We start from the raw sequence: 13,264 nt of genomic DNA on the forward strand, positions 1-13,264 counted from the left end.
AGCCAAATCAGATGTCATTTGACTTAATACCTATTTCTTATATAGTGCTCTTCATCAGTAGATCTCAAAGCACGACAGTCTTAAATATATTTATCTTCACAACATCCTATGAGGTAGGGAAGCATTAACCTCATTTTACAGATGGGGAACTGAGGTACAGAGAGGTTAAATGACCTTGCCCAAAAAGTTACATGGAAGTTAATGGCACGGTAGGGAACTGAATCCAGCAACACCGTGGTTAGTGCTGTGGGAGGCTCTTTCCTGCTTTAACAGCTTCTCAACAACTTTAGTGGACTGAGTAATTATGTCTCCACTTTGAGTTGTCCTCTTTTTAAAAGACACATGCTACAATTTCTTTTTAACATACATGTTATTTGTGTAGTCCGTATACAGGTTTGGAAGTATTGCAAAGTACTGGAACACGCTTGTCTAATGAGGTTCCACAGAAAGCCCCAAAAAAGAGAGTGCTTCCCATATCAAAGGAGTGCTAATACTTAACAGCCCCATGTGTTCATGTTTAAGAGGGACAATGAAACTTTGGGTCAAAAGTTATATTTAAAAGAAGTTCTCTGAAATCAGACCTAAGACACATTTCTATTGATCTTTTAAAGGTGTAAATGGAAAGTTTGCCTAAAAACTAGAGAATAAATCAATGCAACTTATTTCTGAAGAGTGTTTTCATTTTTTAAAATCCTATGTTACTCATTTACACAAATATATTTGATCTGAGAAACATCAGGCTCTAAAAACCTGAAAAAGATTTACTTAGTCTAACGAAGTAAGGGAATTGAGTTCAATATTATTTTTATGTTTCAGGAAACGTTTATAATGTTCTAGAAAGTCGAAAAGAACAATGGGTGGAATTATTGGTCACCCCCCCCCCCCCACTATTCCTGACACATTCTTGTGAACTGCTGGAAATGGCCCACCTTGATCATCACTACAAAAGGGGTATGTGTGTGTGTGGTTTTTTTTCTCTCCTGCTGGTAATAGCTCACTTTAAGTGGTCACTCTCATTACAGTGTGTATGGTAATGCCCATTGTTTCATGTTCTCTGTGTATATAAATCTCCCCACTATATTTTCCACTGAATGCATCCGATGAAGTGAGCTGTAGCTCACGAAAGCTTATGCTCAAATAAATTGGTTAGTCTCTAAGGTGCCACAAGTACTCCTTTTCTTTTTGCAGATACAGACTAACACAGCTGCTACTCTGAAATCAGACAAAGTGGTAGCTTTTAAAAATGTAGCTTTATTTTTTGCTTTACCTTAGTGTGAAGATCTGAGCAACAGAATTAAAACCTTCTATAAAAAGCTGTTTTCATATAGCAATTTAGCTATATGTCTACTTAAACTTTTTATAGGCAGTTTTCTGGTACAGGCTGTATCTGAAACAAAGTACTGGCTTTAGCTGGTACTGGAGTTTATCCTACAGTGCTATTTCATACTAGATAATCATGAAAAATAACTTTTTATAAAATCACTGGTATCTAAAATTGTACACACCAGCCTCTTCTCATACTGTGTGCAGATGTGGATATAAACATGGAGCACAGTCTCTTCTAAACTGCCAGACTATTCTCCTGGAGTGCAGTGAAGAGACTTTTGGATAGCCAAAATTCTGTCTTGCGTCCCTGACAGTAGAACACTGTTGGGATTCAAGTTTGAACAGCCTCAAGGAAGAAAATTGGATTTAAAGAGGCTGTGATGTATCCTGCATTTTTATATTTAAATTATAATACAAATAAGTATATTCCTAAGCCTGTGGGCACATCTTCATTAACTAAAACAGTTATGTTGATTAACATATTGCAGATTATTGTCTGCATGAAAGGACACTCCTGAACTTTACAACTATTCCATTTTAAATTCTGTGGTAACATCGGGGTGGGGGGAGAAGGAAACAAAGGCTATCTTTAAATACAGAATCCTCTTCTCCACCAGCCTCCTAAGGTAAAAAGTCTGAGTGAACAGAGGTTTTGTTCCATGCCTTAAATGCCAACAGACTCTCATTGTTTCTGACCAATGGGGCAAGTGAAATCCAGAATCAAGATCTCTCCATTGAAAATACCCTCCCACCATCCACCAAGGTTCCAATACTGCCAGCTGGTCTTGAAGCTTGACTGCCATAATCTGCTTGGTGAGACGTGGTCTTGCTGGTAACTAGAACCTAAGCTATATGAGGTACTAGTTCTCCAACTGTAATTCATAAAACACTTCCTCACAATCCATAAAATACATGACAGACACAGGGTGCTGGCTTCAATCTTTTTTACAGTTCTACAGGTGAACAGACTGCTGCAATAAAGGTAATGCTAGCCTAAAAGTTTTTAAACTTCCTTATTCTGCTTTTTGGTTTTGTGGAATAATCACAAGTTCTTCTACAACATCTTTTACGATATAATACTAATGGACTCTTTGAGTTAAGTTTGTTTAAATGCTGCTGAAAAGCCTAGAACATGGACCTTATTCCATTGTTGTGGTCAATATATAAAATGTCCTGCCTGCATGATCATCTGTGTTATGTGACATACAATATGCCATTTAATTCAGTGGGACACCTGATCTTGAAAAAGTTCTTATTCTAAGTAGTGAATAAAGTACAGATGCAAAACAAAATTAAATCGAGGTTCTGCTTGCTGAATTAAATCTTTCCACCTTGATTCTAAGGCATAATGAGTCAGAATTTCATAGTAACTCTTGGTAATCTTTACTATTCACCTGTTAGTAGTATTGGTTCAGTTTTTCCTACTTGCTACTGTTTGAACAAGAAACCACCAATGAATGAACACATTGAACAATAAAAACAAACGAGCTAAATCAGACTGATATGGAACCATGTTATCAAATGCAATGCCCATCTGTCCAAAAGCTTCTAGATTTTAGCAAAGCAAGTCCCCTGTGATTCACAACTCCACCCATTCACCCTTCTGCACCATGCAGTTGATTACATCTAATAGCTGTTTCACTGTAGTGACCAATAATTCCACCCATTGTTCTTTTATAATAAACATGGGGAAATAGTTTTACTTTATTTTATAATAAACATGGGGAAATAGTTTTACTTTGTGTAATGACACATCCACTCCCAGTCTCTATTCAAGCCTAATTTAATGGTGTCCAGTCTGCAAATTAATTCCAATTCAGCAGTCTCTCGTTGGAGTCTGTTTTTGAAGGTTTTTTTTGCTGAATTGTGACTTTTAGGTCTGTAATCGAGTGACCAGAGAGATTGAAGTGTTCTCCAACTGGTTTTTTAATGTTATAATTCTTGACGTTTAATTTGTGTCTATCTATTCTTTTACGTAAGGGAGTGCTATACCCTGGCAAAGGAGCCCGCTCCGCAGATAACCGCTCACTCTACCAGGGCCCAGGCCTCCTCTGCGGCATTCCTGGCACAAGTCCCTATTCAGGAAATTTGCAGGGCAGCCACGTGGTCCTTGATACATACATTTACGTCGCACTATGCAATTACAGGACAGTCCAGGGTCGATGTGGCTTTTGGGCGAGCCGTGCTCTTTTCTGTGGATAACTCCGACCCCACCTTCTGAACTCTAGCTTGTGAATCACCTGCTTGGAATGGACATAAACGATCACTCAAAGAAAAAACGGTTACTCACTTTCTCGTAACTGTTGTCGGCGGGGCCCGATATTGGGCGCCATGAAGGCGCCACTCCAGGGGGCGCCCCAGGCTGACCCTACGGACACTGCTAGGGGAAAAATATTCCGGCTGGTGTGCACGCGGCATCCACATACCTGCTTGGAATGGACATGAACACCACATCTCTAAGAACAACATTTCCAAGAAAGTGAGTGGCTTTTTTTTTTTTTTTTTTAGAGCATGCCAGCAGGGTCTGCATGGGGAGGTTAAAAAGCAGCATGTTGAAGCGCTTTACAAAAAGGTACCTAGTTTGCATTTTGAATGTTATAATTCTTCACGTCTGATGTGTCCATTTATTCTTTTAGGTAGAGACTGTCTGGTTTGGCCAACGTACATGGCAGAGGGGAATTGCTGGCACATATCACATTAATAGATGTGCAGGTGAAAGAGCCTTTGATAGTGTGGCTGATGTGATTAGGCCCCATGATGGTGTCCCCTGAATAGATATGCGGACACAGTTGGCAACGCGCTTTGTTGCAAGGATAGGTTCCTCGGTTAGTGTTTTTGTTGTGTGGTTGCTGGTGAGTATTCACTTCAGGTTGGGGGGCTGTCTGTAAGCAAGAACTGGCCTGTCTCCCAAGATCTGAAAGAGTGATGGGTCGTACTTCAGGATAGGTTGTAGATCCTTGATGATGCACTGGAGAGGTTTTAGTTGGGGCATTAGGGGACGAAAGCTGGGTACCCGCATGGCCCCACAGTATGCCAACATTTTTATAGCTGACTTAGAACAACACTTCCTCAGCTCTCGTCCCCTAATGCCCCTACTCTAGACCAGGGGTTCTCAAGTTGGGGGTTGGGACCCCTCAGGGGGGGTCACAAACTGTTAACCTCCACCGCAAGCCCCGTTTTGCCTCCAGAATTTATAATGGTGTTAAATATATTTAGAAGAAGTGTTTTTAACTTGGGGGGGGGAGGGGTCGCACTCAGAGGCTTGCTGTGTGAAAGGGGTCACCAGTAAAAAAGTTTGAGAGCCACTGCTCTCGACAGACATTTTATACTTATTTGTAAGCAAAGATTCAAGTTAAGGAACAGTTAGCAATTGTCAGGGTTTTGTAAGAACAGTCAAAAAGGTGTGCACTACAATAATAGTACCCTGAACAAGACAAACTGATTGTAATGGTAATGCTTTTTTTTTTTTTGGAGGGGGGGGAGAAGAAGATTGCCTTTAGTAAAAGTTTAAAGAAAAATTTGGGGTCTATTATAGATTTAGTGACACATATGACTAGGTTTTAATTTAACTAAATCATATATTTCTCCTTTACACATATACACCCAAAAGAGCCTATATTAAAAGAGCATTAAAGTTGCAAACTCAAGAGTTGAAAATGTCAGAATGAAGGTTTCCTGTGCAACCTTAATTCAGTCCTCGTGTGCACATGCCATATGATAGAGTCTAATTACATTATCGCATGCTAGTTTCCTAATATTTGAATGCTTGACTCTGCAACCCTATTGTTCTTTTAATTGCAGGTTTGTTTTTAAAATGCAACTTCCTGATTTGAAAAAAAAAAAAATTCTATCCACCCGCAGCTTGGGTCATCAGCAATAGGACCTTTAGCAAAGACCTGCACTGCTTGAGTTAATAGAGTAACATGCAGCAGCAGTAGGCCGTTTTTCTCTGTGACCAGTCACTATTAACAGAGTGAGACACACTTTGCCAGAGTGCTTCATAGCTATTTGTTGTCAGCAGAGGAACTCAGATTCAGGACTCCTGGGTTCAATTTGAGGTTCTATAGGGGAGTGAGGTCTATAGTGGTTATAGACTCTTCTGCACTGTACTCCAGCTCCTAACCAACCACATGCCCACAATGCCCCAGCTCCTGCCACCCTCCTACTAAATACACCCAGCCCCTATACTCTCAGGCTCCTGCAACACCCCTGACTCAGCCCAAATTCCTCACTCCTCTGCATTCAAGTCAGGTGGCTCTTACTTTTCTGCACTGCCTGGAGGCCAGCAGCAGAGCACTGAACTCAAGGGAGAGATTCCTTGATCTCAGTTCTGGTGCATGGCACCACAGCAGCCCCTAGCAGTGACAGGAGCAGTTAGCAAAAATCCTGCTGTGTCTCTTCAGCCCTGAGATGAATGATGTTCAGCACAGACAGAATCTCTAGAGACTTCAGCTGCCAAGCTCTTACAAGTGTGTGAGCGTGGGCGCATGTGTTCAGAGGCTCGTGACTTGGCCAGATTTGGGTGATTTTTCCACAGAGGCACATCAAAAGGCACATCTCTAGACCAGTGTGCTTTCCCACTCCCACCATTGCCAAACTTCAAATCCCTGCTTCAAAGCATGGTGGTGCTAAGGTTTCTCAGTGAAGCAGCTAGAAGAATTTTTAACATGAACAAGACAATGTATTTGCATGTCCTAGTTCTTGGAGCCAGCTGAACCATTTTTGCTAGAACTAAAAAAAAAAAAGCCAGCCTGACACATACACCCACCATGAAAAATTTTATCCTCAACTTAAAACTTTGGCAAAGGTATAAACAATTGAAAGCCAAGTATTATGGGAAATGTTGGGCAACCTTAGCTATAGGCAGCACTACCAGCTCTTTATATAGTAAGTGGCATGATGTGCAAAGGTGTTGAGGCCCTGCAGCTCTCATTTGTGTCCTTGATGTCAATGACATCAATGAGAACAACAAATGTTCAGCACCTTTAGAAAAGAGGTCAGACCAAAAAAAAAAAAAAATTTTTTTTTTTAAAATATCCTTGTCCACACAAGACATTGCAGCAAATACTTATTTACCAGTAAATTTGTTATTGCAATAGCATGTATGTCCTTTTGCCCATTTAATTGCAGATTTGTTTTAATGGTGTGTTTTTAATTAAGTTCAGCATTAAGTGTTTTTGTTCTTATTACCCTCAGGCAACATACGTACCTTTTAAAAGATGTGAGTAATTTTTCCATTAGGATTTTAATTGAGAGTTTACAATTGAAGCAATAATCATGATTTCAGAGATTAGGCCTCTTTACAGTGGTGACTTAAGGCAGAGCCTTGTCCTTTGCATCAAGGCAGTTATAATGTAGCCCAGAGCAGACTGAGTAGAACTGCCAGGCTTTAGAGTTTTATTGTTGTTGGACAGAGAACTCTGTCAGATATTGACAAGTTTTATTTCAAGAGTTCTTGGCCATCAGTCCTTCCTTTAGCCTCTTCCAAGAATTCATGATGATGCTACTTCAATCAAGCAGAGGTGGGTCACTTTTGACTTAGAGCTCCTAGCCTTTGCTGAGGAATGAGCTGACACTGATCCTGAATTCTGGAGTATTATAAAAAGTCATCAGGTTTCAACCCCAATTCATTGTTCAAGCATCTGTCTTCAGGCTAACCCCGTATCTGTCCCCAACAAGGAGGAATGCACTATACTCCAAGAATTCAGAAAGCAGCAGCATGAAAGTAATGCTATCCTACAGTGAATGCTACATGTAAGACTTGAGTGCTGGATCAATTCAAACAGTCCCCACACACCGCACACTAAAAAACTTCTATCGCACTATGAAATAGTCAAACTGTGTAGAAAGATTTGCTGCCAGTAAGAATGCTGTTTAGCAGAGCAGAGTTTAAATCCCATTCTGCTAAGATTAGGTAGAGCAGAATTTCAGAAGTTTTTATACTAAAACATTGGATTGAAAAATATGCCAGCAATATTGCGGATGAGGTCAGGAATCACGAAGGGGGGTAACTTCACAATACGTTCTACTTCACAGTACTGCTAAGTTGAAAGTCAGTCACCACCATAGTAGGAGGGAAACCAGGATTTGAGTTTTATTTTTATGCAGGCCTCCAAATTTAAGTTTATCATGCAAGGAGACAGATGCGCCAATGAACAAATAACTATTTGTGTGTTTTTCCCCCCCTACACTTCAATTGTATGCTCTAAATGCATCATGTCACCTCAGTTCAGGTTTCAGTTGGGGGGGGGGGGAGAAAAAAAAAAAAAACCCTTGCCTGAGGCTTATGTCCCTCTCCTTCATGTCACCACTGAAGTGATACTTCCGGATGCCACCAGTTTCTCAGATAGTATGTAACCATTGTATGTTCAATACAAGTGACAGCTTGGCCCCATAGTCTTATGGCATTTTTACAATAAGGTTAAAAAGCTTTCGCTCAGAGTGTATGGTGGTTTGTTTTTAGGTTGAAGTACCAGAAAGCAAACACACAAAACATTCTAAGCAGCACGCTTAAGTGGATAATTATTTGCTTTTAAAAATAGACAAGGCAACTTATATGACAAAGACTGAATTAAAGTAAAGTTAAGTTTGATTTTAAAACCAGAATCAACAAACAAAGTTAATGACTATTGCACTTTGAATTGTGACTTGTATTCGCTAAACCCTCATATACAACATTACATTTCGCTTTAGTATCCAAACAAACATCCACAGCATGACGGCACATGGAAATTATACACTGAAAATTTGCCATGTCTCTGCTTGGCTCGTGAACGGTAAGCCACACATCCTTAAAGCCTAGTCTACAATAGGGAATTTTTACAAAGATTTGCTGCTATTGCCAACACTACTTTAGCTGCATCAGTGCCTAACACACCGATATGCTGCTCTTGAGCTCTGGCAACAGTTTCCAACTCAGACTTACTTATATTTAATTTATGGTATTGAAGACAAATACTGGAGCAACATGTATGGTAAGGCTCCCACCTTCACTAAGACCAGTTCAGATCCACTACTGTGTCAGCAATAGTGGAAGGTTTTGTGCATTACTTAGTGAAAAAGATTTAAGATGGACTACAATACATTAGAACAGGTGTTCCCAAAATAATCTCCATTAGTAGTTCAGCACTTAACCCATAATAATACAGTCCAAGAAGAAGGACAGACTAGTGAGCTCATCCATTAAAAGGGAAAAGAAGAAGAAAAAAAAAAGACTCATGAAAAGGCAGTTTCTAAATCTTCAGGTACTAGTTAGAGACTTACTAAATTTTCAATTTATGTAATTTGAAATACTTTGACTCATCACTTTTTTAATCTCACTAGTGCAACAGAACTAAGACAATCAGACAGCATAGCCCAGAGGTGTTCTCTTGAAAACTGGGAAACCTACAGTAGAGAGAAGAGAATTGGAACAGAAGTGGATGAAGGCAGGCTGAGCAGATGGTTAAATAGTAGTAGTTCTGGCTTCTGAAGAGGCAGTCAGAGCAGGGACTTTACAGTAACATGAGCCTTCAGCTCCACAACATTTTTAAAGACTTGAGTACACAATTAGAGATCATAAACAGATTAGATAGCTATTTTGACTAGACATGACAGTATTTTGTATGGATATGAGACAAAGTAATAGATTTAAAACTTACTTTCCCCTCCACGAATGTTTAGTTGTGTAGAAACAAGCAAGATCTTTATTTTCCCTAATTATATTCATTTTGTGCCCAGACCTGAAACAAAATAAATCTCATGTTAATACTTATGATCTTAATTAAGACCAAATACAACCACTAATCACTGATATGGTCTAAAATACATGTGATAAAAGGATTAAATTAATTTATCTTTCACTCAGGTTTGTTTGCAATTTAAGACCTCCTGAGATACCTTACCGCTGCTCAGATTTAGCTACTTGAAGGAATATGGTTTTCAACTATTTACTGAGTGCAGAGCACTTAAGTATTCATTTCTTCTCCTCCCTATTACCAGCATGTAATGATCTAAGAGCAGACAATATTGCATTACTCCGATATGCTTAAGATATTAGTATTACTGTATGCACACTGACAGTGCACAGAAAACAATCCCCACTTTAGTAACTTTGCAAAGAAGAAAGCAAATTTAGTTTTATTGTCTGATCTGATTCAGAGTACACAAAATCAAGTAGAGATGACATCTGTTTTCTTAACTGGCTAAGGTAATTTCGCTCTGTTTACCTTTGCAAACTACAGCTATGGAAGAGTAAGCAGCTCCTGCTCATCAATACATTTAACTAAACTTGCAGAATATTAGTACGGCTGCCGATTAGTCAGTTAACTCAGGCAACTAACTCAAAAAAAATTAATCGTGATTAACTGCTGTTTTAATCACTGTTAATAGAATACTGATTGAAATTCATTCAATATTTTTGGATGATGTTCTATGTTTTCAGATATATTAATTTTAATTACAACACAATACAAAGTGTACATTGCTCACTTTATATTTTTTTACAAATATTTGCACTGTAAAAATTAAATAATATTTTTCAATTCACCTCATACAAGTACAGCACTGCAATCTCTATCATGAAAGTGCAACTTACAAAATGTGGATTTGTTATATAACTGCACTCAAAAACAAAAAGCAAAACTTTAGAGCCTACAAGTTCCCTCAGTCCTACTTCTTGTTCAGCCAGTCGCTAAGACAAACAAGCTTGTTTACATTTACGGGAGATAATGCAACCCACTTCTTATTTACAATGTCACCAAGAAGCGAGAACAGGCATTCGCATGGGACTTTTGTAGCCGGCATTGCAAGGTATTTATGTCCCAGATATGCTAAACATTCGTGTGCACCTTCATGCTTTGGCCACCATTCCAAAGGACATGCTTCCACGCTGATGATATTCATTTTAAAAAAAGCGTTAATTAAAATTTGTGACTCCTTGAGGAAGAATTGTATGTCTCCGGCTCTGTTTTACCTGCAGTCTGCCATATATTTCATTTTATAGTAGTCTCAGATGATGACTCAGCACGTTGTTCATTTTAAGAACACTTCCACTGCTGATTTGACAAAATGCAAAGAAGGTACCAATGTGAGATTCCTAAAGATAGCTACAGCACTCGACCCAAGGTTTAAGAATCTGAAGTGCCTTCCAAAATCTAAGAGGGATGAGGTGTGGAGCATGCTTTCAGAAGTCTTAAAAAAGACCAACACTCTGATGCGGAAACTATAGAACCCGAACCACCAAAAAAAGAAAATCAGCCATCTGCCAGTAGCATCTGACTCAGATGATTAAAATGAACATGCGTTGGTCCTCACTGCTTTGGATTGTTATTGAGCAGAACCCATCATCAGCATGGATGCATGTCATGTCCTCTGGAATGGTGGCTGAAGCACGAAGAGACATGAATCTTTAGCGCATCTGGCATGTAAATATCTTGCGACACCGGCTACAACAGTGCCATGCAAACACCTGTGCTCACTTTCAGGTGACATTGTAAACAAGAAGCAGGCAGCATTATCTCCTGCAAATGTAAACAAACTTGTTTGTCTGAGCGATTGGCTGAACAAGAAATAGGACTGAATAGACTTGTAGGTTTTACATTGTTTTATTCTTGAATGCAGGGTTTTTTTATACATCGTTCTATATTTGTAAGTTCAACTTTTATGATAAAGAGATTGCACTGTAGTGCTTGTATTAGGTGAATTGAAAAATACTATTTCTTTTGTTTTTTACAGTGCAAATATTTGTAATAAAAATATAAAGGGAGTACTGTATACTTTGTATTCTCTCTTGTAATTGAAATATATTTGAAAACGTAGAAAACATCCAAAACTATTTAAATAAATGATATTCGATTATTAACATTGTGACTAATCATGCCATTAATTGCAATTTTTTTTAAAACCACTTGATAACCCTCATTTAGTGATGAGAGCACTAAAGGGGAGGGAACAGCTCTATTTTCCAACTCTAGGATGAGTCTGGATCAAAGATGACAGCATTTTTACTTGTTAACTGAGCATATTTGACGGAAAAAACTGAGGAAGGAAGATTAGAGAAATTTAATGGTCACCAACTTATCTTATATAGTATCTAATTACGCAGTATTTAGAACATTTACTTTCAAATACTCAATTTAAACTATGTTTTAAACTAGGTTACCACAACGAACTAGACTTTTGGTTTCCTATGCCACCTATCACAGCAGTTAAACGCTAAGAGATACTAGAGACACTAAGATCACATCTTCACTGCTGAAAGAGGCGTATATTTTACCTGGTGGTAACTAACATGAGCGAGCTATTCCAAGCTAAAAATACAATGAAGACAAGGCACTTTAGTTTTACTGCAAGGTAAATTAGGTGAAGTCAGCACAACAATCCCCCAATCATAAGTGGCATTAGAAGACAGCTAAAAAGTTTAGTATCAGGAAAGAACTGCTTTTCTGTGGAAGCAATTACAGGGATGTTACACAATCACGAATGAAAGGACAGGCCAGCCTGAATTAAACAAAGGTCTCTGCACATAAGTGTGCTCCACGCCGAGAAAGTTTTAGAACTCCTGAATGGAAAAAAAGGCATTATATCATTACTAGCTATGCAGTACCAAACCTGATGAGGAATATGGGGGCACTGTTCCTTAAAAAAAGAAAGCACTTAAATGACTCAGAAGCCTAAATCCCATTTTCAAAAGTGACTTCAGCACTTAATTCATTGGAAGTCAATGGGACTTAGCAGCCTAAGTTACTTTTGAAAATGTTACACCTTACAAAAAGAGAATTTAGAGTCATGAAAAGTAATACATGCCCTATTTATGGGCGAGCATAGAAAAATAAATACACCTGAATTGAAGTGCCAGTATAATGAGGTCTGATTTGCCTGTATTTTGTATGCATGTATATCTTAGTATGAATTAGTGATAAGATTAAGCACTGCAGATCTGTGAATTTCTTGCAATTCTTAAGGCCACTTTTCAGAGAAGTAGGCATTCTCTATTCTATCCATTTGGATAGTATCAAAACATTAGCGTTCACAATTTTCTTGCCATTACTCAGTGTCATTGATCATTTAGGTTGTAAGCTCCTCGGGGCAGGAGCCAGGCAGGCAAAGTCCTATTCCTGTAAGCCTACATACATACCTATGAACATGTAACTATACACTTGATTTGTTATTTACATCTCTAATTTGCCTTAGACAAGCAAGTACTTAAAATCACAAGTAGAATCAAGAGTAAACTATAGGAAATATTTTACTAAAGCAGAGACACAACACCATGAAGTAGTCTAATATTCTCAGCTCTGTCAAACAGTATCCAACAGCTGAACAGAATCTATGCTGGAATATTAGCTTAGGGAACAATCTTAAATCTATGGAGTTCTTCACAGCTCCCACTGATATTAAAGCAGTTCAATGACATTCATCAAATTGATATATTCCTAACCATGAATCAGCTCAAGAGACGATGAATCATTTGTTTAATACACCTCTGGCTACATACATCCATTCTTTCAATCTTACCAAACAGCACATTTTAAGAGAAATATTCAGGTTACATGGCCTATGGGCAACTTACTCCAGAAATATTAACTTATTTATTCAAGCACCTATTGACAGAAGCCAATAAAAGTCAAGATAATGAGAACCGAGTTAGTGAATTGAAGACTGAGTTATAGATCATTTTGATTTTTCTGGCTTTTGTCTCAGCATGTTACAACTTTTATGTTATTCTTTATTATTTTAATGAAAATATCAAACAGCCATAAATTGCTCACACAAATGTTTGCTACTGGGTTACTTAGCAGTTTTACTAAGGTTTTCTGTACATAAATACTAGAACAGTCTTTTGGAGCCATCCACAGCAACTGTTTTCTGAATGTAAAAGGTATATATACACACACCTTCATGGGGGGAAAAAACCTCCAACATAAGTTTATCTGGCCTTGATATGGACTGTTTGCTT

General features: G+C 38.4%; 1 protein-coding gene across 3 annotated transcripts in view; it reads right to left on the minus strand.

Moving 5' to 3' along the window:
• DNAJC13 (DnaJ heat shock protein family (Hsp40) member C13) overlaps positions 1-13,264 on the minus strand; it is a 104,840-nt gene that overhangs the window by 86,614 nt on the left and 4,962 nt on the right. For all 3 annotated transcript variants that reach the window (XR_012667179.1, XM_048838767.2, XM_075125699.1), the window contains exon 2: positions 8,967-9,047. Coding sequence is in view for 2 of the 3 variants with exons in the window: in XM_048838767.2 (XP_048694724.1) it covers positions 8,967-9,034 (68 nt within the window). In the remaining variant the exon portion in view is untranslated. The remainder of the gene's footprint in view (positions 1-8,966; positions 9,048-13,264) is intronic.

This window comes from Caretta caretta, chromosome 2 (genome assembly GCF_965140235.1).
Source record: "Caretta caretta isolate rCarCar2 chromosome 2, rCarCar1.hap1, whole genome shotgun sequence".
In the NCBI taxonomy this organism is placed as follows: Eukaryota; Metazoa; Chordata; order Testudines; family Cheloniidae; genus Caretta; species Caretta caretta.